Raw genomic sequence first — 27,864 nt, forward strand, 5'->3', positions numbered from 1 at the left:
AAATGGTAGGTATAGGTAGATGTGCAATATACTATGGCAGTTTTTTGTTGACTTTTTGGCCACTAGGGAATGGCTAGGGGAGTACTGCAGGATATGACAGGCATCAGTATAGAGTGACATCACTGCTGAGTCATAATAGTTTGTGACACAGTCCCCTGGGCAGACTAAGATGACAATGATTCTATAGGCATGACCTAAGGTAAGCCTGTTGACTGGAATGAGCTTGTTGTCACCGTGGCTACACATACGCTGATTGGGCATGTGCTCTTTGGAATGCAGTTCTGAGATGGCAGAGGTGTATGTGTGTGTGTGTGTGAGAGAGAGAGAGAGAGAGAGAGAGAGAGAGAGAGAGAGAGAGAGAGAGAGAGAGAGAGAGAGAGAGAGAGAGAGAGAGAGAGAGAGAGAGAGAGAGAGAGAGAGAGAGAGAGAGAGAGAGAGAGAGAGAGAGTGTGGGGGGCAATGTTCTATTTTGGCTATGGGATGGCAACAGGTGATCTGTGGCAGGATCGATGAATAGATCGAGCCATTGCTGAAATTGGCATGGAAAAAACAGACTTGTATTGGCACTAAATGTATGGTTGTTTACTGAATGAAGGTGAATTAATACATGTTTAGCCTATCTATTTACCGAAGGTATTGGAGACAGCTAGTTATGTATATAAAAAAGAGGCAGCTGCTACCGGTAAGGTAACTCCCAAAATAAAAGAAACCACAACATAAAGTGTCTTAATAGGGCGTTGGGACACCACAAACCAGAACAGCTTCAATGTGCCTATATTCTACAAGTGTCTGGAACTCTATTGGAAGGATGTGACATCATTCTTAAACTAAATCATTATTTCATTTTGTGTTTTGTGTTTAGTCTCGGGCGCCACTCCAGAATCTCCCATCCGTGTTTAATTGGCTGAGATCTGGAGACTGAGACGGCCACGGCATATGGCCTACATCGTTTTCATGCCCATTAAACCATTCAATGACAATTCGTGACCTGTGGATGGGGGCATTGTCATCCTATGGGAGGGGGGGGGGGCATAGCCATGGCAGCCAAAATAATGGCTTGCCCATTACTTTTTATGTATGACCCGAAGCACGATGGGATGGTAATTGCATAATTAACTCAGGAACCACACATGTGTGGAACCACCTGCATTCAATTGACTTTGTATCCCTCATTTACTCAAGTGTTTCCATTATTTTGGCAGGTACCTGTATGTTCCAAAAGCAACACTGCACTCTACTGGACAAATTCTAACAAAACATTTGGAAACTGGTTAGAACTTGCAAAATACAGCATAATAATCATCATCAAAATAAAAATCAATAAAGCACTTTTTGAAGATCTATAAAGGCATCATTCATAAGTTAATATAAAGTCAAAGTCTATGTATAGCAAAAACTAAAAGTGAATTCTGACAATGTGATGATGAGTGCTGGCAAGGACTCAAGATGATGATGCTCCCACTGGATGGTTTGGATAGTTTTGGCATGACAATGACTAGAAGAGTTGGCAAGACAGAACAAATATATCTGGGACCAGGCATATAGTCAGTATCTCATCAAACTGTAATACTGATAGCTGCATTTTGCAGCCTTTGACGGTTCAAAATAATACCATGGCTGGTAACATGAATACCTACATTGTTGTTCCAAACCCACCAAAAGGGGCCCACTGCACATTATCTGAGGAGCATCAACATTATCTAAGGAGCATCATCAGAGGGAGTGGGTTTGGAAACTCAAAATATCTACTTCTATGGCAGTGTTTGCACAGGCTGCCCGATTATTGGCATAAGATCTGATCTGATTGGTCAAAAGAGCAATTGGTGGTAAAAAGATCATAAATGGTATGCCTGTGACAATATAGCCCAAGTCCCATGACTGAGTCAGTATTATAATCCCTGCCTGTGTGATGGTCTGAAACCCAGGTCTCCTGCACATCACAAGACTGTGTTAGCCCTTTGAGCCAAAGCCTTGGCATTCATTTTGGGGACAAGTCTTCAAATCTCAGGCAAGTCAAAACTTCCCTTGCCAACTCAGCTATATCAGTAGATTGATATATGGGACTTGCTCCCTCTCTCCTTCGTTATCATATGACATTGTTCACAGTTCATATTTTTCATTGCTCCAGGAGATTCCATCCCTCCTTAAAATAGTTCAGGATAAATTTACCCTCATCCTTCGTGAGAGGATATACGAGGGAAAGAGGAAGTTATCAAGCAATTGGGGTAAGAAGTTGCACTTCAGGACTGGTGTGTGTACTGTATACTGCAATTGAGCAGGGGGTACAGAGAGGAGAGGAAAGAAGGAGAGGCGGGTACACACATATTCCTGGCCCTCAATCAGACCAAAAAAAAGACACTCCTCCTGAAGCCTGAGCCCCCGTCGGCCAGGTAACCCAAAACCCGAGTAGGGGAGTTAGCGTGGGATATGGGGGAGAGGAACAATGTGGCTCTTTGTGTGGAGCCGGGCAGAGAAAACAAACCGTTTCCCCAGGAAAGAGATCAGGTTCAGGCTCCATCTCAGAAGACCACACAAGGCTGATGATTGGAGCCTAGTAGCCTACCGTCTAGTGTAGAGCCACTGAATAGGGTTGAGGACTCTGATAGGCTCATGGAGTATGGCAGAGATCAAAGAAGGAGGTATCTCTGAAGTCCAAAGATGCTGTGAATATACTAGAAGTCCATATCTTGGGCTGCGTCCCCCATTGGACTGCTTCCTTGATTGGCACCTCGTGGTCAGAAGAAGGGCGGGGCCAATCTCCCTGGTGGCTGACTGATTGGCTGAGGAATGGATTGGAGAGAGGGCGTTGGTTCTGGTGATGTCCATAAGAGGGCAGGGCACTGGATCTGGTACCGCTGTACAGTGTAAAACAGTAAAGCAGTTCATCACATACAGAGAGAGAGAACGAAAGACGTAGAAAGAGAGAAAGTGAGAGAAAGAAAGAAAATGAGAGAGAGAGAGAAGAGAGAGACACGGAGAGGGAGAGAGTGAAAGAGAGACAGAAAGAAAAAGAGAGAGCGAGACAAAGGGGGATGAGAGAGAGAGAAAGCATTTACATTTACATCTATACCATAGTCTTAGATCTGCCTTCCTATTCTGTCAATCCTCCCTTCCTTAATCCACCCACTCAACATAAACACTGTGAGAATGAGGCTTTTAGATATGTCAACACCCAGATAACTGTCACATAGGTTATTATCAAGCCAAGAACATCTGTGCTGAACACACACTCACACAGGCGGATGCACACACACACACACACACACACACACACACACACACACACACACACACACACACACACACACACACACACACACACACACACACACACACACACACACCAGGGGCCAAGAAGCCATGGCTCTGTACTCTCTAACTCTCTATTCCCCTTGTCCCTCTCCGTTTAAGTTTCAAACGCTCTGCAAATACCCATGTGGAGGGATCTAGTTACACGTGGCAATAAAATAGCCCAAATAAAGGCATTGAAAACTGAGACGAAACCAGGCTATTTCCTGAGCTGAAATCCTCCAGTTGGCCTGTTGATTTTGTCAGAGCTAAAAGACTTAAAAGTATTTTTAAGACACTTTTAGTAGCGAACACAATGAAAGTGGACAGCCATATTAACCTCTGCACTGAGAGTTACTAAGCTAAAGTCAGTCGACTGTGAACGCAGACCAGGTCCCATTACACATAAGCGCTTGCGACATATGAAAACACACACACACATTACTATACACACCCTCAGCAGACACATATACTGTATACACACGCACACACGTTTGTTTTACTATCCTTTTGGGGACCAAAAAAACTATTCCCGTTCAATATCCTGTTTTCCCTAACCCCTAACCCTAATCCTTAACAACCTAATGCTAACCTTAACCCCTAACTCCTAACCAGTGCTTAACTAGTACATTTGGAGGTGCCGGAACAAAAAGTTAGCACGAGAGGGGGATGACCTGGGGAGCTTTGAGGTACCGGAACACATGATAAAGAAAAACTATTCTTTATAATAAAGCATGCTGTACATATCATCACATTTCCACTGTGACATAGAGCAATATAGTAGAGGCACTTATAGAAGTTCCACACATGGGGAACATTTTTTCTCGCCTAGGGTCCGGGAAATGTTTGGCCTTGTATAAATGCATTTCATCCAATCCTACGTCATTTTACATTACTGGAGACTTTGGCATAATGTTTTTTTATTGCCACGTTCAAAACAACTCGAAACTGAGAACTGGGAAATATCTGACTTCCGACTTCAGTGCGTTCAAGACAACTGTAAAATTCAGAAACAAAATAGCTCCGACTGGGAAAATGAGTTTTGAACGGACTTCCAACTCGGAATTCCAAGTGGGGAACTCTGGCCTAAGAGCTCCGACTTTCCGACCTGAAGATCACTGACGTCATGATTCCACCTCGTTTTTTTCAGAGTTCCCAGTTGTCTTGAAAGCACCATAATACTGCACAAGTGATCGAAATGACAGGCTACTTTGACTGACTGATAATCTGAGATCAATGAAAATGACTTATCTTGAATCCATCAATACCCTAGGCCTAGGTGTGTGGAGACATGTTGTATGCTACAGTATGAGGAGGAAATTATCATCCTAAAAAGGCTTTCCAGTATCACTTACTCACCCAATGACGCACAGCTCACTTGCTGGTGATGGCATATGCGTTAGTGCCAAAGCCCCCCCCCCTCTCTCTCTCTCCCTTGTTCAACAATATTTGGATGTTGATAAAATATTTTGGTAGCCTACAGCTGGTTATATTCTTCTTTTCTGTCGGAGCCATGTGCTTTACAAACCTGTGTTTCCCGCGATTGTAGACTATTTAAAATATTGCAAGAAGCCAGTTTTGTCTGCATGCTGTTTGTTCACTGACAGATTTGCCACACGTTCCCAACTGTAGGCTATGTCTTGTTATTGGGCTACACTCGACAGCTAGGCTATTTTTAAAAGAAGCTATTTATCCTCTGTGGCTAAATTTGAGGCTTTCTCATGGTGTGGCAGTGGGGTGTATTCATGGATGCCAATGAAAGTGAGGCTTACCCCAAAAAATGGACCAATTAAAAAAAAAATATATATATAAAATAATTGATCTTTTGTCTTTCTGTGTTTCATAATTTTCCTTCCGAGCGTCCGAGCGTGTGTAACAGCGGCCCTCTGTCTCTCTACGTGTATGCCATCTATCTGATGCTGTCTGGTCCAAACAAGTATGACATTGTTGTCGCCCGTAGCATTGAAGGCAAGGGAAGCCAGCGAGCATCTGGCCTCCCTTGATAAAAAAAATAATCCCAAATGTGCCAATCAGCGTCGAACTAAACTGAGCTTAACTGTAAATGGTCCTGGCGCAACAAAAAAAACGTTAAGGGAAGCCAGCTTTGATTTTGGAACATATGGTATTGACAGAAAAACTTGAATTGTGCATCTCGTTGTGTTCTCGTCCTCCGGTGGCTAGCTAGCTAAAATTGGCCCTTTCCTAAATTAACCATGGATGGAGTTCGGGATTTGGACTTGAGGTTTTACTTAATTCTCCGTACTGGCCAATGATTATAATGGCTATTCTGATCCAAACATTTGGATCAGAACCACCATCAGAACCACCGGAACCACTGATCCAACCACCATCCAATTCATACATTGTTGTGTCACTGGTCTGAGAGGATGGAAGTTCAAAATGTAACTAAATGTCGAAGGCTAACGTTAACTAAGGTTGGAAATGAATGGAAGTTAGGCTAGCAAACAAGCATTTTAGCCAGGTAACCTAGGACAACAACAAATACAAGCGTGTACTGTATGACAGAGTGACAGACCGTTTCGTTAACATGAAAGAGAGGAGGATGGTGTTGTTGTTTCTCCACAAGTAGGGTGAGTCAAAATGTTTATCTACTTGCACGAACGCGCATGCACACTCACACACACACACACACACACACACACACACACACACACACACACACACACACACACACACACACACACACACACACACACACACACACACACACACACACACACACACACACACACACAAAGAAATCAGAACCATGAAAATCCACATCATATTTAGCTGATGTTGATTGGACTAAATCGTTTCTGGTATCTTTTAGTTTTCACTGTATTAGACAAAAGAAGAGGTGATTTGATGATGTTGAAATGTTGAAGTTGAAATGGTGCTGGAATAGTGGAGGCAGCTCCAGTTTTCATTGTGACTTGAGGTAACTCTCTGTGGCTCTAAATCAATACTTGTTTTGTGGTCTGAAAATGCCAGAAACATTAACTTGTGTCAGGATTTGGCCAGGGTTGTTCCGGGTTTTGGTCAGTAGATGCCCCCATTGTGCTTTTTGTCCCTATGTTTTTCCCTTGATCCCCATTATTATTTGCACCTGTGTCTCGTTTCCCCTGATTGTATTTAAACCCTTTGTTTCCCTCAGTTCTGTGCTCTGTGTTTGTATGTTAGCACCCTGCCCTAGTGTTCTGTGTGCTCTTGTCGATTCCGGGTGACGTTCTTGTGGTATTCTGTTTTTTGTTTTTGTTTATTTTTGGTGAGTTTCTTTTGAGGTCTTTTTGTGTTTTACCTACCACCTTTTGGATTTGCCATTTTTTGTATTTTAGGATTTTTTCTTTATTAAATACACCGTCTTAAGTACTGCTGTGTCTGCCTCATCTTCTGGGTTCTGCTGTCTATTCGTGGCTCAGTTGGTTAAGTGACTGTTTCTCACTCCGGAGACCCAGGTTCGAAACCGGGTCCTGACAACTTGACTTGACCAGGCTGTAGGCAATGTAACTGTCTGTCACTGTACATGCAATATGCTTTGTTCACTGGACAGATGTTACTATCCGGTCATAAAACAAAGGTGTGGTTGAATTTATTCTGCCACTGTGTCTTCTTATTGTCTGGGTCTTTAGGCCTCTATACCACGGTCGCAAGGCATATGAATTAACAGGTTATAGAGCAAATAACGCAATTATCACATCACATAGGTTGTAATATAGCTTTTTTTTGGGGGGGTGGTGTCCCCAGTGATTTTACCCACGCTCCGCTACTGTGGTGTAGTAGTTATTTCTGAACAGACAGCAGTAACTCTATAACTTTGGCAAATTGATGTCAATTTATCAGGCTCCTCCAGAACCCTTTCCTCAATAAGGAAATTATAAAGTGCAATGCTGGAGAGAAGAGAGCTGCAGGCTCTATTAGAGCAGAGAGAGAGAGAGCAGAGGGAGGGAGAGAGATCATAGAAGTGAATCTCATTCTAGTTCTGTGAAAGCCAATCATTTTTCATGCCACGAGATGTACCAGATCCAGCCAAATAGGTTCCGGTTCAAATTAAGCACTGGTCCTAACCTTAATTGTAACCCTAACCCTAATTGTCAACCTAACCTAACCACTAAGCATAAAATAGTATCTTTTCTTGTGGGGACTGGGGAAACTTCCACTTGTCTGAATTTTCCTTGTTTCACTATCCTTGTGAGGACTTGTGGTCCCCACAAAGATAGTAAAACCAAAAACACACACATACACAAACACACACACAGGCTCCCCTTACACAGAATACCAAGCAATAAATCCGCCAGCGCAACGCTGGCAACCCTCTGTGATTTTCATGTGTATTGGTTACTAAGGAGACCGGTGGACCACGTGAAACTACAACAAATGACAAAGGGTGAAGCGGGGACCTCTCTGAAAGGGGATGGTTTAATGCTTCTGGCACATGGCTTTTGGGAATATATGATAAACAGTCATTGGGTTATGTGTCGCTCTCTGCCAATAGCCATCTTTTTCACTTTCAGACACAATTATTAAGATGAGGTTTTCGAAATGGGAGGGGAGAAGGGAGGAAGTAGAGGTAACTGGAAATCAAAACCTTCTCTGTCATCATGTGTACATTAAGCCCAGGATGTAAAACGGAAAGATAAGCACATAATCACACAGCTCTGGGCGGCAAAAGGACCACTTGAATGAACAATTAGAAAAGGGTAAACTGGAGACGGATCTGATTTGTCGAAAGTAAGGAGGGTTCCAATCTGATTGGTCGTTAGGGTTGTTCCTTGAATGTACTTTATGTCTTCCATAGAACATCTGGTTGGCAGGAAGAAGCTGTGAAGTGAGAGAAGGGAACAAGAGAGGAGAGGAGAGGAAAGGAAAAGAGAGAGGAGAGAGTAGATAAATGGAGAGAAGAGAAAGAGAGGAGAGGAGAGAGTAGATAAAGGGAGAGAAGAGAAAGAGAGGAGAGAGTAGATAAAGGGAGAGAAGAGAAAGAGAGGAGAGAGTAGATAAAGGGAGAGAAGAGAAGGAGAGGAGAGAGTAGATAAATGGAGAGAAGAGAACGAGAGGAGAGAGTAGATAAAGGGAGAGAAGAGAACGAGAGGAGAGAGTAGAAAAAGGGAGAGAAGAGAAAGAGAGGAGAGGAGAGAAAAGGGGAGAGGAGGTGGAGAAGGAGAGGAGAGAGTAGATAAAGGGAGAGAAGAGAAAGAGAGGAGAGAGTAGAAAAAGGGAGAGAAGAGAAAGAGAGGAGAGGAGAGAAAAGGGGAGAGGAGGTGGAGAAGGAGAGGAGAGAGTAGATAAAAGGAGAGAAGAGAAGGAGAGGAGAGAGTAGATAAAGGGAGAGAAGAGAAAGAGAGGAGAGAGTAGATAAAGGGAGAGAAGAGAAAGAGAGGAGAGGAGAGACAAGGGGAGAGGAGGTGGAGAAGAAGAGAGGAAGGGAGAAGGAGAGGATAAGAAAGAATAGGGGAGATGAGGAGAGAAGAGAACGCCAATAAATGCTACTAAATTAGACGAGAAGAGATGATTGCTCACCACTAAACTCCTACATGGAAGTGAGACCGAGCGACGGCGCCAGGGCCAGTATTGCATGTCAGTGTCGTTGTGACACACGTAACCGGATCGTTCCGGTTCTGCTGCTCAGTATTCTAATGAAGCCCCAGAGCTCTATCACTGAGGGCTGGCTCTCATTTTCACAGCACACACACACACACACACACACACACACACACACACACACACACACACACACACACACACACACACACACACACACACACACAGGCTCTCATATTCACAGCGCCTTCGAGTCTGCTGATCGCCACCGTCTCCAAGGTAACGCCAGAAAGAGGGCTGGATTGGAAGAGTGGTGGTTCATGGGATAAAAGATTATCACACAGTGTGGAACTTTGGCAGTACCCAATCCTTTGGGTGAGCTGCTCGATCACCCTTGATCAATCGACCTCACCCATGGACACTGAATAATGGGGCCTGAGTTAGAGCGGTGTTTGTGAGACAAGGGTGGATCCCGAAGGGACTTGGGCCGGGTCTTTTTACAAACATGTCCGTAGACTCTGAATGGTTTGAGCTACAAACTATTAAAATAAAGCTGAGATTCTCACAAACACGCACATGTAACATGTGTTGCTCTATGACACTCTATGACTCTCACAAGCGACACAAGAGTCGTTAGAAAGTAAGTGGTTCTTCTATATAGAAGTTCATAGGAAATCCCAGGACAGTGTTTATAATACTGTAATAAGCTCACATATTTTCTGTCACAAACTCGTAGGATGTTCATTTCCCACTGTTCAAACCATTTCTGTACTTACAGCATTCATATAAATTAATTTTTCTCAGGTTTTTCCTTTGGTGGACCTTGTTTTTTTACATTTCATTTGTCAATCAAATTGTTTTCTGTTCTACTTGTAGCTCCGATTGTCCTGAAAAGAAAAAGGTCAAACAATTCATTGTGAGGCTAAATCTAAAGGCTGAACAATCAGATAAATGAAGGTCAGATCAATTAAAAGACGATTTTTGCTGGGGACTTGGGACTGATAGGGTTAATGAGTGCTTGTTTCCTTTGAAATGTAGTTTGTTTGAACAGACTAAAATGAATAGCTTGAGTTCAAAAAACATTGCATGTTACCTTCACCCTGGTGGTGCAGTGGTCTAATACCGTGAGTAAAGTAAGAGAACAGCATAGGTTTGAATCTCACTGATGCCGTGCTACAATAAAGGTTCTGACCACAACCTAAACATGTACACAGAACAGGTGAAATCTTCACAGATTGTTTTAAAAACCTTTAGTTTTACTGATCAGGAAGTGTATGGCTTTGGAACCAAATGTACTAGCTCGGTTCTCAAAATGTATTTGAATCAACCATGTTTGATTAGAGCGTGCCTGGTGCAATGGAGCCAATGGGATATTCCCAAAAGCACACACACGGTTACACAATATGCGCATGGCCACGAAACAGAATGGCTCCAAAGAGAGAGAATCCCAGTCATTTGGCACTCCCCACAGCTCTAAGATTACAGCTAGGCCAAGGGAAGGAGCAGAGAAGAGAGACAATGAGAGTCACTTTGAAAAGAGATCACCTCAACAAGCAGGGTCTGTTACAGTGACAACGCTTTGTTTGGATGTTGGACTGTTTTATATGGGGATCTGTCAGGGCACGCGAGTGTGTGTGTGTTTGATTGTTGGTGATATATTTAAGCAGTTAATTGTATACTTTTTTCTATGGTTATTTCATCTATATGGAAGTTCCTTCATATAATCTTCAACTGTATTACGTCTTTCTCATTCAGATTCCTCTAGGTATCCTAACATCTCCATGACCCCCCCCCCAAAAAAAACAACAACATATGTGATAGTGCCCCAAATGCCTGTGTAACAAGCAACACCCACCTCCCTCTTCTACTTGTTCTGATCTCGGATTCGGAGGCACCGTCTCTTCTGAGCAGGCTCCATGTCCCCAGGTCCAGCCACACTTGGTGGGCTCCAGAGGGCGCCCTTGTCCCTGAGCTTGGGCAGAAGGAGTGTGGTGTGGGTGGTAGCTGGGAAACTGCCCGTCCTGGTAGGGGTAGGGGTGGGGGTGGGCAGGGCATAGGCGTGGTCCTCATCGAGGATGTGGGGGTCCTTAGGGTCGCCACTGGGCGAGGGCTCCTCTGATTGGCTAGTGGGGAGGGGAGGGAACTGGCCCTGGTCCCTCCCCTGGACCTGGCCATTGGAGCAGCTGTTCTCTTTGACTGCCTCCAGCTCGCTGAGGACAGAGTCAGGGCCAAGGAGCGGGGCCTCTCTCTGGGACTGGGAGGAGTCTGGGCTGGGAGCAAGGTCGGGGGATGATGACGTAGTCGTTCGGTTAGGGATATCTGGGGACATCGGGGGGGAGGAGGTGGCGGCATCACAGGGAGGGCTGCGGCATCCCCCTCTGGTCGTTGGTGGAGTGTGCGAGGGGGTTGTGTGTTTGGGCTCTGGGGGAAGGAAATGTCGTGAAGGTGAAGGGGGGACTGGGATGGTGGAGGGGTGGGTTTGATAATGTCATGGTGGTGGTTGTGGTGGTCCACTCTGGTATCCAATACCCTGGTGCTTTGCCCCGCTCTGGACTCCCGTTTACCCGACAGGTCCACCATTCCATGGAGGTTGAGCTCCAGCTTGACTGGGGTCCTCTGGAGCACTCTATGAATGAGCTGTCTCTCTGGCTGCTGCTGCTGGCCCAGCTTAAAGTCTATCAGTGCCTCAATCACTGAGGTGGAAGAAGGAGAAGCATCGTAGCAAGCCCTGGGGGAGGAAGCTGCACTGTGGGGGGTCGACATGGGCGACGGAGCCTGCCTCTCCGATTTAACCCAATCTGTGATATCCCTTTTGGGGTGGTCGGAGGGCGACGGGAGACCCTGGTTGGTGGTTCTACTTAATCTGCTTTGCACAGAGCTCCCTGGAGAGGGCAGTTTGACACCACTGGAGCACCTCCTCTCCATCCCATCTGGCACTGGCTGGATAACCCCACTGGGGGAGGTCCCTAGGGGGTCTGAGGGGGAAGCCTTAGGGGGCATGGGTATGGGGATAGGAATGGGGATGGGGACGGGGATGGGTACAATAATGGGGTAGGGAACCAGGACCATGGGCTGAGGGAAGAAGGGGCCTAGGGACGGCCATCTCCCGAAGTTCATCATAGAGGGCATGGGCACAGGGCCACGGGGCCCCATCATTGGGGGGGAGTGCAGGCCAGGGAAGTAGGCCCCCGGGTATGGGTGCATTCTAGGTGGGTTCATGGAGGAGGCCGAGGGGGGCTGGAGGTGGGGGTGGTGGGGGGAGTGAGGGGTGGACCGGTTGATGGGGCTGGAAGGGGGGCCAGGGTGGCACCTGTGGGGATTGGCGATGGGGCTCGTCAGGCCTTGGGCGTGGAGGGGGGGCCGTATGAAGGGCAGTGGGATCTGAGGAATTGCTTGGTGGTGTTGGTGGTGCTCCATGGGGGGGCGAGGAGGGGGGACGGAGTGGTGGTTTGCCACCTCTGGGGGTGGCAACGGTGGCAGGACATGCCTCTCCAGGTGTCTCAGCCCAGAGACGGGGGCCTTGGAGGACGAGGACGACGCCTCAGATGGTGACACAGTCCTTGGCATGGGCCCTTTGGGTGACCTGGTCCTCCCCCGAACGACCGCCGCGCCATTGTTCCACGATTCGGGGGTTAGGAGTTTCTGGTTCTGACCCCCTCCGTTGGACTCAGTTCTCCCATCCTGGGTGGGTCTTCCTGGGCCTGGGCTGGAGCTGATGAGAGCTGCCCTGGCCTCTCTGTAGAACACGTCCATCTTGTACTGGTTCAAGCACTTACTACTGCAGAACTGGAGCCGTTCTGCGCCTGCGCCGAAGTCCAGGTACTCTTTGGTGTGGCGGACGTGTTTGCACCAGTCGCACACCTGAGGTACAGGCGAGAGTGACTGTGGAGAATTACTAAAGTGTCACGTGAAAAGGGAAAACCAATTATTTGAATGTGGAATGTATTGTATAACATTTAAATAGAGTGATATTGTTTTTCCATCTCAAAATACCTAAAAGGCCCTTAATTGTTTCCGCACAAAAACATTTAATCAGTCTATATTGGAAAAGGAGTGACTTCAACATTTGGGATGAATTCTCCATGTAAGGCAATCTTCCCTATATAGCATGTGTTCAATTTCATGCTCAAATCATATTAAATTCATTGTGTTCTTTTTTTTAAATGATTTGGGCATTAAATGTAATATATTCTAAACACGAGAGATTAATTTGCATGGGGAATTGGTCCCAAAATGCTGATGTGGCTAATTGTTGGCTATGACTACTTGAACAGAACCTAATGTGGATTGCAGCCTCTCCTTGTCCATAGCCTATTTTAAGGTAACAAATATCTATATATGGAAAACAGCTAAACTATCAATTTAAGGGGCAGTTTCCCAGTCACAGATTGGGAAATTAAGTGTTTTGAAGTAGGTGTACTTAAAGACAAACATGCTTGACTTCATTTGTACACTTTGAGCAAAAACATTTTAGTTATGTTTAGTAATGTATTTCCATGATGTCGATTATGTTCTGTTCTTACTCTGGCCCCACTGCTGTTCATCTTCATCACCAGTCGGGGTGAGTCGTCGGCATGGGTGTGTTGGGGGGATTGCTCACCTCCATTGAGATCTTCATCCCGGGCCTGACGGACAGGGGCAAAGCCACATCATTATACACTTATAACAAACTGTCAAGAGCTCGGTCATGTTCTTAGGCACCAAACAAACAAACAAACGGACTGATTTGTCAAATAAGAAACAGTCATTGTTTTTTTATCTCCGTTTGCTAAATGTTTTAAAACGTTGTGAACACGTCCCAGGATTGAGTTAAAGTTGTTTTAGAGTACAGCCTGGATTCAGTTGAACACTTATGAGATTTTAAGCACCAAGCTTTGATGAGGTAGCATTTGCTTTAAGTCATCATGGATGGCTCTCGTGGTTATTAAAGCAAACTTAGATAACCAATTCCAAAATAACCACTGCAAGATTTGCCTCGTCATAGGGGTTCAATGTAACAGAGTACATTGACCTGTGGGCTTTGAGGTCACTGAAACAAAGGGAACGTTTTGGAAAGTCTTGATAAGATAAAGTAGATGACATACATAAAACCCTTATAATATTGTCAATGGTCCGGCTGTAATAATATTGGGCATTCCTCCCGATTCATGTAAGCTGATCCTGTGTGGATCTGCGAGCAGTGAGCACCCCCCTTCACTGTGACCCACTGAGTCGTGTTGAGTTACGAAACATGAGGCAGCTGCAGGTAAGGTATGCGCTGAAACTGGACACCTTGCCCCTAGGCCCCCTGCCCTTCTTCCTCGGTGAGACAAGCAGGGACAAGCCAATGGCCAAGGTTCCATCCCCACCTCCACCAACCCAAAAAATCGAGGGGTTGTTGCAGCCTGGTAGGTAGGCAGTAGACGATTCCCTCTTTCCCCCTGTCAGTTATTGTGTGACTATAACCTAGCGCTGCATAAACAACAGAAATGTTGAATGGGGATAGCCTTGCCTGACACCCCCATGCCTCTAAGAGGGGGTATCCATGTCTTGGATGGAGGGTGAAAAATGGTGGTAATGTGTATGGGAGAGAAGCGGTGTATGGACACTACTCCCCTGTCCTCCCGAACCAAGCCGCATTTTTGATTGGCCCTTTCTCCATTAAGGCAAAACTGATACTAAGGGCTTTATTGAATCGGTATCACAGAAGTTCAGCATTACAGCATGACTGAAATTTAACGGTTAGCTGAGACTGTATTCCTGGTAAACGATGCATACGAAAAGTACCTTCACATTTCTATCACCCAATCTCTAATGCTTCAGCGATACAGATTGAATAGAGCCCTAACTGTCCTTTGCAAACTTTGACCCCTTCCCACGCTCCAAACACTGGCCTGTCTATTAGAAACCATTATGTGTGTGTGGGTGTCTGTGTGTATTTTGTTTGTATTTTATTAGTGTCCTCATTAGCTGTTGCGAAAGCAGCAGCTTCTCTTCCTGCGGTCCACACAAAAATGAAACATGAGATAATACAGAACATTAATGGACAGGAACAGCTCAAGGACAGAACTACATCAATTTAACAAATGCACACATAGTCTACATACACACAAACTAGCTTTGTCAAATATGGGAGAGGTGTTGTGCCGTTGTGCCTGGGATCGAACCAGGGTCTGTAGTGACACCTCCAGCACTGAGATGCAGTACCTTAGACGGCTGCACCACTAGGATACAGTATATAATACTTTCTTGAATTTGTTCTGGATTTGGGGACTGTGAAAAGACCCCTGGGGGCATGTCTGGTGGGGTAAGCGTGTGTGTCAGAGCTCTGTTTACTATCCAAACAATTTGGGATTTTCAACGCATTAATGTTTCTTTTAAAAAGAAGAAGTGATGCAGTTAGTCTCTCCTCAACTCTTAGCCAAGAGAGACAAGCATGCATAGTATTTATATTAACCCTCTGATTACAATGAAGAACAAGACATGCCGCTCTGCTTTGGAACAGCTGTAGCTTAACTAGGTCTTTCCTTGCAGGACTCGACCACACGACTAGACAATATCTTAGGCAAGAGAGACTGGCATGCATAGTATTTATATTAGCCCTCTGATTACAACGAAGAGCAAGATGTGCTGCTCTGTTCTGGGCCAGATGCAGCTAAACCTTGCAGCACTCGACCACACGACTGGACAATAATCAAGATAAAACAAAACTAGAGCTTGCAGGACTTGCATTCTGGAGTGTGGTGTCAAAAAGCAGAGAATCTCTTTGTTACGGACAGACCTCTCCCTATGTTTACAACCATTGAATCTGTATGTTTTGACCATAACAGTTTACAATCTAAGGTAACACCAAGTAATTTAGTCTCCTCAACTTGTTCAACAGCCACACCATTCATTGCCAGATTCAGTTGAGGTCTAGAACTTAGGGAATCACTTGTACCACATACAATGCTCTTAGTTTTAAAGATGTTCAGGACCAGTTTATTATTGGCCACCCATTCCAAAACAGACTGCAACTCTTTGTTAATGGTTTCAGTGACTTCATTAGGTGTGGTTGCTGATGCGTATATGAACAAATCATCAGCATACATGGACACACATGCTTTGTTTAACCTCTCTTGGGTAAGGGGCAGTATTTTCACCTCCGGATGAAAAGCGTGCACAAAGTAAACTGCCTGTTACTCAGGCCCAGAAGCTAGGATATAGTTGGTATATTTGGATAGAAAACACTTCATTAGTATTAGAAACAGTTTATTCCTTCTTATAAATTGTATCAATTATTTACCTTTTAGGGTACCTGAGGTTGGATTAGGAATGCTGTTTGAAATGTTTGGAACAAGTTTACAGGTAACTTATTAGATACATTTTAGGCATGTTGGGCGAGTTGAAACCGGTGTATTTCTGAATCAAACACTTCAATTAAATTGACATTTTTGGGACATAAAGTAGGATATTATCGAACAAATGGACCATTTGTGATGTTTCTGGGACATTTTGGAGTGCCAACAGAAGAAGATCTTCAAAGGAAAGGCATTAACTATATCGCGATTTTTGACTTCTGTGGCGCACCTGCCTAGAAATATGATTTTCATGTGTTTGTATGCGGGCCGCTGTCCTCAAGTAATCGCATGGTTTGCTTTCGCCATAAAGCCTTTTTGAAATCTGACATAGTGGCTGGATTAACAAGAAGTTAAGCTTTATTATGATGTATAACGCATATATTTTCAAGAATGTTAAATCTTTGAATTTGGTATTTTTGAATTTCACTCGATGTTGGCCAGGTGGGACTCTACCGTCCCACCTGCCCATTAGAAGTTAATGCCAGTGGCAGGTCATTGGTAAAAATAGAAAAGAGTAGAGGGCTTAGGGTGCTGCCCTGCGGTACACCACACTTTACATGTTTGACATTAGAGAAGCTTCCATTAAACCTCTTGATACTCCCCATCCCGGATCCGGGATCGTGAATAAAGCCTCAGGCTCATTAGCATAACGCAACGTTAACGATTTCTGAAAATCGCAAATAAAATGAAAATAATGCGCCTGCTCTCAAGCTCAGCCTTTTCTTAACAACACTGTCATCTCAGATTTTCAAAATATGCTTTTGAACCATAGCAAATCACTAATTTGTGTAAGAGTATGCTTAGCTAGCTTAGCATTTTGAGTAGCATTTAGCACACAACATTTTCACAAAAACCAGATAACCAAATAAATAAAATAATTTACCTTTGAAGAGCTTCGGATGATTTCAATGAGTAGACTCTCAGTTACATAGCAAATGTTCAGTTTTTCCTGAAAGAATCTTTGTGTATGAGAAATCGCTCCGTTTTGTATATCACATTTGGCTACCGAAACGAACTGAAAATTCAGTCACCAAAACGCCAAACTTTTTCCGAATTAACTCCATAATATCGACCGAAACATGGCAAACGTTGTTTGGAATCAATCCTCAAGGTGTTTTTTCACATATCTCTTCATTGATATGCAGTTCGTGGAAGCCTGCTTTCCCCTCAGAATCGCATGGAAAAATACCAGCAGCTGAAAAAGACGCACCAATTTCGACGGAGGACACCGGGCGGACACCTGGAAAATGTAGTCTCTTATGGTCAATCTTCCAATGATATGCCTACAAATACGTCACAATGCTGCAGACACCTTGGGGAAACGACAGAAAGGGCAGGCTCATTCCTCTCGCATTCACAGCCATATAAGGAGACAATGGAAAACGGAGCCTCAAAAATCCTGTTGGTTTCCTGGTTGCCGTTTCATCTTGGTTTTGCCTGTAGCTCCCGTTCTAGGGCACCCACAGAGAATATCTTTGCAGTTCTGGAAAATTCAGAGTGTTTTCTTTCCAAAGCTATCAATTATATGCATAGTCGAGCATCTGTTTGTGACAAAATATCTTGTTTAAAACGGGAACGTTTTTCATCCAAAAATGAAATTGCGCCCCTAGAGTTTCAAGAGGATAAGGAAAGCCCTCTAAGTTATATTAGGCAGCTCTGAATCCATGATATGGCAGAGGTTGAAAAGCAATAACACATACGTTTTCTCAATAACAGGTTATGGTAATTAATATCAAATGCTGCACTGAAATTTAACAGTAGAGCTCCCACAATCTTCTTATTACCATTTTCTTTCAACCAATCATCAATCATTTGTGTCAGTGCAGTACATTTTACATTTACATTTAAGTCATTTAGCAGACGCTCTTATCCAGAGCAACTTACAAATTGGTGAATTCACCTTCTGACATCAGTGGAACAGCCACTTTACAATAGTGCATCTAAATCATTTAAGGGGGGGTGAGAAGGATTACTTTATCCTATCCTAGGTATTCCTTGAAGAGGTGGGGTTTCAGGTGTCTCCGGAAGGTGGTGATTGACTCCGCTGTCCTGGCGTCGTGAGGGAGTTTGTTCCACCATTGGGGGGCCAGAGCAGCGAACAGTTTTGACTGGGCTGAGCGGGAACTGTACTTCCTCAGTGGTAGGGAGGCGAGCAGGCCAGAGGTGGATGAACGCAGTGCCCTTGTTTGGGTGTAGGGCCTGATCAGAGCCTGGAGGTACTGCGGTGCCGTTCCCCTCACAGCTCCGTAGGCAAGCACCATGGTCTTGTAGCGGATGCGAGCTTTAACTGGAAGCCAGTGGAGAGAGCGGAGGAGCGGGGTGACGTGAGAGAACTTGGGAAGGTTGAACACCAGACGGGCTGCGGCGTTCTGGATGAGTTGTAGGGGTTTAATGGCACAGTACATGTTAAGTGCCCTTCTATATAAGCATGCTGCATTTTTTCCAACAGTTTGTTAAGTGCTGGCAGCAAGCTGATAGGTCTGCTGTTAGAACCAGTAAAGGCTTTACCACTCTTGGGTAGCGGAATAACTTTTGCTTCCCTCCAAGCTTGAGGACAACACATTTCTTCTAGGCTCAGATTACACATATGACAAATAGGAGTGGCTATAGAGTCAGCTACCATCCTCAGTAGCTCTCCACCTGTTTTCAATGCCAGAAGGTTTGTCATTATTGATCGATAACAATCATTTCTCCACCTCTCCCCCACTAACTTTACCAAATTAAAACTTGTAATGATTTTCTTTCATTATTAGTTTTTTTATGCATGAGTATGATGGTTCAGTGTTCATTGTTGGCATTTCCTGCCTAAGTTTTCCCACTTTTCCAATGAAGTAGTCATCAAAATAATTGGCAACATCAAATGGTTTTGTGATAAATAAACCTTCAGATTTGATGAACGATGGAGTTGAATTTGTCTTTCTGCCCATAATTTCATTTAAATCATTGATCTTGGCTTCATAATGAAGTTTATTCTTCATTTTGTTGAGTTTAGTCACATAATTTCTAAATTTGCAGTAAGTCAGATGTTAAGCCAGTCAGATGTGCAGCCAGACTTATTAGCCACTCCTTTTGCCCCATCTCTTTCAACCATACATACAGTTTTTCAATTTCTCATCAATCCATGGAGCTTTAATAGTTCTATCAGTCAGTTCTTGTCACGTTCGTTGTAACGAGGAGACCAAGGCGCAGCGTGATGAGAATACATTCCTCTTTATTAAAGGAAGAACACCTAAACAAACTAACAAAACGAACGAGAAGCTATAAACACTGGTGCTGATACATAGCAACATGGCAACTAATACATAGACAATAACCCACAAAACCAACATAGAAAATGGCAACCTAAATAGGATCCCCAATCAGAGACAACGATCAGCTGTCACTGATTGGGAAACAATTCAGGCCACCATAGACCTACATTTACCTAGACGTACCAAAACCCCAAAGATGTACAAAAAAACCCTAGACAGGACAAAAACACACATATCACCCTCACCACACCCTGACCTAACCAAAATAATAAAGAAAAAATAATAAGGTCAGGGCGTGACGGTACCCCCCCCAAAAGGTGCGGACTCCCGGCCGCAAACCTAAACATATATGGGAGGGTCTGGGTGGTCATCTAACTTTGGTGGCGGCTTAGGTTCTGGACGCCGCCCCCCTTTTCTACACTGAGGGCTGGGGACCCTCGATGGGGACTCAGTGCTGGGGACCGTCGCGGGAGGTTCCAGACTGTGGCCCGTCGTTGGTAGTTCCGGACTGTGGCCCGTCGTTGGAGGTTCCGGGCTGTGGCCCGTCGTTGGAGGTTCCGGTCTGTGAACCATCGCTGGACGCTCTGGACTGGGTACTGTCGCTGGACGCTCTGGACTGGGTACTGCCGCCGGACACTCTGGACTGGCGAGGCGCACTGTAGGCCTGGTGCGTGGTGCCGGCACTGGTGGTACCGGGCTGGGGACACGCACCTCAGGATGAGTGCAGGGAAGAGGAACAGGGTGTACTGGACTCTGGAGGCGCACGGGAAGCCTGGTGCGTGGTGTTGGCACTGGTGGTACTGGGCTGGTGACACGCACCTCAGGGTGAGTGCGGGGAGCAGGCACAGGACGTACTGGACTGTGGAGGCGCATTGGAGGTCTCCCTCCTGTCCGGAGCTGCTAGAACCGCCCACCTGCCCAGAGCTGCCAGAGCCGCCCTCCTGCCCGGAGCTGCCAGAGCCGCCCTCCTGTCCGGAGCTGCCAGAGCCGCCCTCCTGTCCGGAGCTGCCAGAGCCGCCCTCCTGTCCGGAGCTGCCAGTCGCCCATCAGTCAGGAGCTGCTTGAGCCGCCCGTCAGTCAGGAGTTGCTGGAGCCGCCCGTCACTCCGAAGCTGCCAGAACCGCCCGTCAATCCGGAGCTGCCGGAGTCGCTCTTCACTCCGGTACTGCCGGAGTCTCCCACCTGTCCGGCGCTGCCGGAGTCTCCCATCTATTCGGGGCCCGCTGCAAGGGTCCCCAATCCGAGGTCGGCGGCGAAGGTCACCGCTCCAAAGGCGCCACTTAAGTGGGCCAAGACGATGGTGGAGTGGAGTCCATGCCCTGCGCCGCCACAGCGGACAGATGCCCACCCAGACCCTCCCCTATGAGTTTAGGTTTTGTGGAGTCCGCAACCTTTGGGAAGGGGGGGGGGGTACTGTCACGCCCTGACCTTAGTTCCTTTCATATGTCTTTATTTTAGTTTGGTCAGGGTGTGAGTTGGGGTGGGCATTCTATGCGTTCTATGTTTTTTTATTTCTGAGTTTGGCCTGCTATGGTCCCCATTCAGAGGCAGCTGTTTATCATTGTCTCTGATTGAGAACTGTACTTAGGCAGCCTGTTTTCCCACTATGATTTGTGGGTAGTTGTTTTCTGTTTTGTATTGCTGCACCTTACAGGACTGTTTCATTTTCGTTTCACTCTCTTTGTTATTTTGTTTAGTGTTTCTGTTCTAATAAATATAACTTGAACACTTACCACGCTGCACATTGGTCCGATCCATCCTATTCCTCATCAGAAGAGGAAGTCAATCGTTACATAATATATAAATGTTATCTTATGTTAGTAAGTTATTAATTTCATTAACCATATTTCTAAGACTACATACAGTGCATTCGGAAAGTATTCAAGCCCATTGACCTTTCCCACATTTTCTTACATTACAGTCTTATTCTAAAATGCATCTGCACACAATACCCCATAATGATAAAGCGATTACAGGTTTTTAGAAATTTTAGCAAATGTATTAAAAGTTTTTTTTAAATGAAAAAATGATTTTACATAAGTGTTCAGACCATTTGCTATTAGACTCAAAGGTGTTTCTACAACTTGATTGGAGTCCACCTGTTGTAAACTCAATTGATTGGACATGATTTGGAAAGGCACACACCTGTGTATATAACCTCCCACAGTTTTAAAAACCCACAGATTAAAAACCAAGCCGTGAGTTTGAAGAAATTGTCCGTAGAGCTCCAAGACAGGATTGTGTCAATGCACAGATCTGGGGAAGGGTACAAAAACATTTTTTCAGCAAGAACACAGTGGCTACCATCATTCTTAAATGTAATAAGTTTGGAACCACCAATACTCTTCCTTGAGCTGGCCGCCTGGCCAAACTGAGGAATCGGGGAGAAGGGCCTTGGTCAGCGAGGTGACCAAGAACCCAATGGTCACTCTAACAGAGCTCCAGAGTTCCTTTGTGGAGATGGGAGAACTTTCCAGAAGGACAACCATCTCTGCAGCACTCTACCAATCAGGCTTTTATGGTAGTGTGGCCAGACGGAAGCCACTCCTCAGTGAAATGCACATGAAAGCCCACTTGGAGTTTACCAAAAGGCACCTACAGGACTTTCAGACCATGAGAAACAAGATTATCTGGTCTGATGAAACCAAGATTGAACTCTTTGGCCTGAATGCCAAGCGTCACGTCTGGGGGAAACCTGACACCATCCCTACGGTGAAGCATGGTGGTGGCAGCATCATGCTGTGGGTATGTTTTTCAGCGGCAGGGACTGGGAGACTTGTCAGGATCGAGCGAAAGATTACTGGAGCAAAGTACAGAGAGATCCTTGATGAAAACCTGCTCCAGAGCACTAAGGACCTCGGACTGAGGAGAAGGTTCACCTTCCAACAGGACAATGGCCCTAAGCACACAGCCAAGACAACGCAGGAGTGGCTTCGGGACAATTCTCTGAATGTCCTTGATTGGCCCCGCCAGAGCCCAGACTTGAACCCAATCGAACATCTCTGGAGACACCTGAAAATAGCTGTGCACCGACACTCCTCATCCAACCTGACAGAACTTGAGAGGATCTGCAAGTGTGCCAAACTTGTAATGTCATACCCAAGAAGACTTGAGGCTGTAACGACTGCCAAAGGTGCTTCAACAAAGTAGAGTAAAGGGTCTGAATACTTATGTAAAGTGACACTTCAGTTTTACATTTTTTATAACTTTGCAAAAATGTCTAAAAACCTGTTTTTGCTTTGCCATTAATGGGGTATTGTGTGTAGATTGATGAGGGAGAAGAAACTATTTAATACATTTTAGAATAAGGCTGAAACATAACAAAGTGTGGAAAAAGTCAAAGGGTCTGAGTACTTTCCGAATGCACTATATATTCATGTGGGCTATTTTTAGCCCTTTTCCAGTGTAGCTTGTGTGTGTGTTATGTGTGTGTGTTACCTGTGTTGTGCTTGGATAAAACCCTTCACACATGCATGCACCCACACACTCTCTTTAAGTTCTTGATTTTTTTTATCAATACAATGGTATAGATAAAGATGACCTCACTGAGGAAAACAGTGGTATTCCATTTCCGAGGGTTTGTTTACCTGCCAGAAATCTCACTATTAATGTGTGTGTGTGTATGTGTGTGTGTCTGTGTGTGCATGCTTATCTTTATTTCCATCTGAACTTCGTCAGTTTTGTCAGACCTAAAATTGTCCATTGACTCCTAGTTGAACCAAGGTTGAATCCCTCACCTTGTTGCGTTTGAAGTAGGCCCGTCGGCAGGCGGCGAAGCACTTCTCACTACAGAAGCTCTTCAGCTCGGTGCCCATACAGAGAGAGTAGCGCTTCACCCCCTCCTTCTGACACCATACACACACTATCTGCACATTCTGCACATCTTCCACTGTGGGCAGAGCCAAAGGAGAGAGGACTCAACATCAACATGCGAAGTGTGATTGACGATGATGATGATGACCATGTTAAGAGCATGTGAGTGTTTCATCTGTATGAAATAATTGTACGCTATATGTGATGATGATGATGATGATGATGACCTGAAGACTAGGCTTTAGCTCAGCGGTTAGCAAGCTTTTATGATGTGCAGGAGACCTGGGTTCTAACCCAGTTGTTCACACAAAGTGCTTGTGTGTGTGTGTGCATGTGTGATGTTTGCCCTACCTGCAGATGGCTTTATAAGGGGGACAATTACAGGAGCACTCTTATGCTCCTTAGGGCTGGTCAAAGAGGAGGAGCTGGGGAAGGAAGAGGAAGTGGGGACGCTGGATGATTCTCTCTCTCCACTCCTCATGGCCAGTGCAGAGGGGCTGACTTTGCTGTTCAAGCTCTTGGGCTTCGGCACTGAGTTTTCTGGAAGGTACAGGATTTGTATGGTCACTTTATGAGAGCCCATATATGTTCTAACATGTATGGAGTGATATAAGTGACAAAATAAATGTCATCTGCATTCAAAATGTTGAGCTTTTGGGGGCACTAATATCACTCCATATAAACAAATAATGTATATGCAGCCCACAGGACGTTGAAAAAATAAAGATCATTTTATTTTATTTAACCTTTATTTAACTAGGCAAGACAGTTAAGAACAAATTCTTATTTATAATGACGGCCTACCAAAAGGCAAAAGGCCTCCTGCAGGGAAGGGTCTGGGATTAAAAATACAAATAAATAAAAAATATATAGGACAAAACACACATCAAGACAAGAGAGACAACACAACACTAGATAAAGAGAGACCTAAGACAACAACGGCACTGAACATTTTAGAAAGAGACAAATCCAGTCATACAGGGATAATAAGTGAAACATAAGAATGGTGAATTAAGTTGCAAGTATGTCTAGCAAATGTTTAAAGTGATTCTGTCTTTATTGAAAAACCTGTATGCTCTGTTATTGGGTTACCCGTGAGTTCTGTCTGACCTCTGTTAACTATGCTACCTGTGTTGTAGATACCTGGGCCTTGTTCAGTTGGCAGAAAAGTTTTGAAAGGGAGTGAAACGGGAAGATACTACCTGAACTAATGATCTTGGGTTGTGTTCAGTAGGCAGAAATAATTTTGAAACGGTAAGGTGCCACCTGAACTTGTTCAATTAAAACACAGATTTCCACTATCTGGTGCAAAATGTTTTGCTACGATGAGTCCTACTGAACGGGACCCTCGCCTTTTCTCACCTTTAAGGACGGAGACATGCTGCTGGCGTCTCTCTCGGTTGGGGTAGTTCCGTATCTCGGTTGCCTCGTTGTCCCTGAGCTCCACCTTGTCATAGCCGTACCAGCCTAGGAGCTCATTCATGGTGCTCTCTGCAAACGTCTAGAGGGAGAAAAGGAAAATAAATCACTGAGCAACATTATAGGTTATGTCAGTCAGGTGACATGGCGGGTGACGGGGCAACTGAAACACTGCATGCTAATGCTAAGCCAATATGAACTTCAGTTTTGAGTGACCTTACATCTGAGGTTTGTGAGTGGAACTTTTTCATCCCACTCTTTAAATGTAACCAGAGCTTCCACTCCCGAATCAATGTGCTGGATTCTTTTGACTTCCAGACCAGCCCTGCCTGGATGAAATGAATAGGGGAACACAGAGGCGTACAGTATGACTCTTTTTCCATGATGTATTCCAGTTTGTTTACTCTTGCTAAATCAGAGACGGAAAAGTTTTTCAACCTAATACTATTGTGAAATCTATGAATCATCATTTGTTTGTCTCTTTTAATTGAGGGGGGAAAAAAGAGACACAGAGAAGAAAAAAAAGTGTTCTAAGCAGATGGGTTGAGAATTGAACGTCCAGGCTTTTTAATTTATTTATTAAGACCATGTTTTAAAAAACAGCACAAAGGTCTAGCCCTGTCTCTTCATCTGCCCACCTCTCCGCCTCTGTGGCTTTGGGGGCGAGCGGGGATTGGAGCAGAAACACGATCTGGAATGGGCAGAAATCAGAGCGGGACACCCTACACCGCCTCTAGGTCCCATGGTTCTGGGAAATGACCCGCTCCTCTCCCCTCAACTCTCCTGAGCGTCCAGCACTCTCCAGTCCCTCTCTGTGTGTCCCCTCCCTCCTCTCCCCTGCCCTCTCCTCTCTCTGCCTCTCCTTGGCCCCCTCCGTCCGGCACCTTCCAGCCCTGATACCCGACACTGCACTCTCGGGTTTCAACCTTTTCCAGCGTGGACAGCCTGCCTGTGGGAGTGTTGTACTAGGCCTGTAGTACTGACTGCACATTCTTTCCCCCTGCTTTCCTCACACTGACTGACCTCTGCTCCGGACCAGGGCCTCAAAGAAATGGAGCTCTGTGTGTATGTGTGTTTCTTTGTGTGTGTGTGTGTGTGTATGTGTATGTGTGTGTGTGTGTGTGTGTGTGTGTGTGTGTGTGTGTGTGTGTGTGTGTGTGTGTGTGTGTGTGTGTGTGTGTGTGTGTGTGTGTGTGTGTGTGTGTGTGTGTGTGTGTGTGTGTGTGTGTGTGCGCACACAGTGGTATCATATCGAGCTAAATATGCCTAATGATGATTAGTCAAGTATTTGGTGTCCGTGTGCTACTGTCTGACGTGGAGGGAGTGGGTCAGACTATGGTGTTGAAATAGATCCTTTAGCTGACACAACACTGGACCGGACCGGATCAGCCCGCAGACAGAATGCCCAGAAACAACCGTGTCTGTCTGTCTTTTTGTCTGTCCGTCTTTCTTTCTTTCCCTCCCCTTCTCTATTTCATAAATCGACCCTTATACAACTGGCCTTCAAGTCCAACAACCCCAGTTCATGACCTTATACTGTAGATCCTGTACATGTCTGAGATTCACAAACTAGTAGTCTGTCAGTGCTACCTGCCATGGACTAGCCCAGTCTACGTCAATGATTCCATCAGGGCCAGTCCTCCTACATTACATTCAAGTGTCGTTTTGTCTCACTATTTTCTCATTAGACGGAGACAGGCGTCTTTTCTTTCCCCTCCCCATGCTTTACTTCCCACAATGTTGTTTTTGTTTCTTCTTGGCAGTTCAGACAAACATCTGCTTTGTGAGAGTGACAAGCCATATCCCAAACCACAGAGAGAGCCCCAGCCAAAGGCAACAACCCAGGGCCGACCCCCAGATCCAGCCCAGATCCAGGCCAGGCTGACTTACATCAAGCCCGGATAGCATTTCGCATGTTTTGATTAAAATTAGTTAAGTTGTAATTCTACACCCCTCCCTGCATATCAAAGCTACAATCCAAACCACTCATGCAAAAATACCACATTTCTTCTCTCACGAAAAGACCAGAATATAAACGCAAACTACTTTTTTTTTGTCCTTTGGAGGGGGAGCTCATGGATATTCCTTACCTTTTACTCACAAGTCTCAAATGTCCTAAGCGGAAAGTCTCAAGTGACCAGTGTTACTCAGTTTGTTTGGCCAAATGCCTTCCATTTTATAAAGTTAGATTGTAATAGACTATCCTACCACAACAAGTGCGAGCACAGCCGAAGCAGGGAAGAGGTTATGTGTTCTTGCTGTCTGGTGGTGACGCACATCTGGAACACCACTGGACATTGCGCGCGGCCACAGCTGGACTGACATGGCGTCACTAAAGAAGGGCTACAATTCAGTGTGCACGATATCAAATAGCCTATTGGATAACATAAGATTGACACTTTGATTAAACACACACTTTTCTATCCTCCCGGAAAAGTACATTTCCAGAAAGTTGGTTTATTATGGCAAGGCCAGGTAATCTAATATTATTTCACCAATATGGGACTGATGTTACACAATTGTTTTATCACTTTTATTTCGTCAGTATTCAATAATATAATGGCTTTGAATTATAAAACAACATTAAAGGGAGGTGCGCTAATCATTTCACTGAAACAAATCAAAGTTTGCGTCGCTTCTATGCCTCTTGAACTGTGATTTTTACGCACGGCACTCTCCCCCACTGAATCAAACTGCCCTTGAAAGAATTCACAAACGGAACACCGACAAAAGAAAAGCAGCCAAAACAATTCCTCTCACCTTCATCTCTTGGTTGATCTCTCTCTTGACGGGGTGCGCAGGTTTCCTACTGCGTTTATTTTCCGGTGGTCTCCCTTTTTCCATCTCTGGCATAGTTCTGATTTGCTCCGTGTCACTTCTTTGGCGGGCTTCACTCGGGTCTAGTCGAGGTGCGGCGTCAGAGTGCAAAATCTGTCACTCTCGGTGACAGCGGCTGTCATGCCCAGACGTTTGCGTCCGTCATCTGAGGGCTCCTTCCATTGACTCTCCACTGAACATGCGTGTTGGGCGCTGTGGCCTGCTGCTGCCGTGGTACCGCCGCCAACGAACAATCCCCTCTCTCTGTCCCGGAGAGCAAGGAGGGGCTTCCGGGCTGTAACCCAACACCGGGCGCCCACCCCTCAACATATACATTTCATTAGGAATGCAAGAGCTGTGTATTATCTGCGGGGAACACACTACCAACACTGTGTGTTATATTCCAGTATTTAAAT

At 45.2% G+C, this 27,864-nt stretch overlaps 1 protein-coding gene across 1 annotated transcript; it reads right to left on the reverse strand.

The window, feature by feature from the left end:
- Positions 1-2,766: 2,766 nt before the first annotated feature.
- Positions 2,767-27,687, reverse strand: LOC135557363 (sine oculis-binding protein homolog). Its single transcript, XM_064990575.1, is given in 8 exon segments — positions 2,767-2,855; positions 10,685-11,229; positions 11,232-12,711; positions 13,353-13,454; positions 23,137-23,288; positions 23,564-23,752; positions 24,575-24,713; positions 27,392-27,687. Coding segments are annotated over 7 exon segments (2,691 nt in total). The 5' UTR covers positions 27,485-27,687; the 3' UTR covers positions 2,767-2,855; positions 10,685-10,693.
- Between the last annotated feature and the right edge of the window lie 177 nt (positions 27,688-27,864).

The sequence above is a fragment of the Oncorhynchus masou genome, chromosome 16 (genome assembly GCF_036934945.1).
Source record: "Oncorhynchus masou masou isolate Uvic2021 chromosome 16, UVic_Omas_1.1, whole genome shotgun sequence".
In the NCBI taxonomy this organism is placed as follows: Eukaryota; Metazoa; Chordata; class Actinopteri; order Salmoniformes; family Salmonidae; genus Oncorhynchus; species Oncorhynchus masou.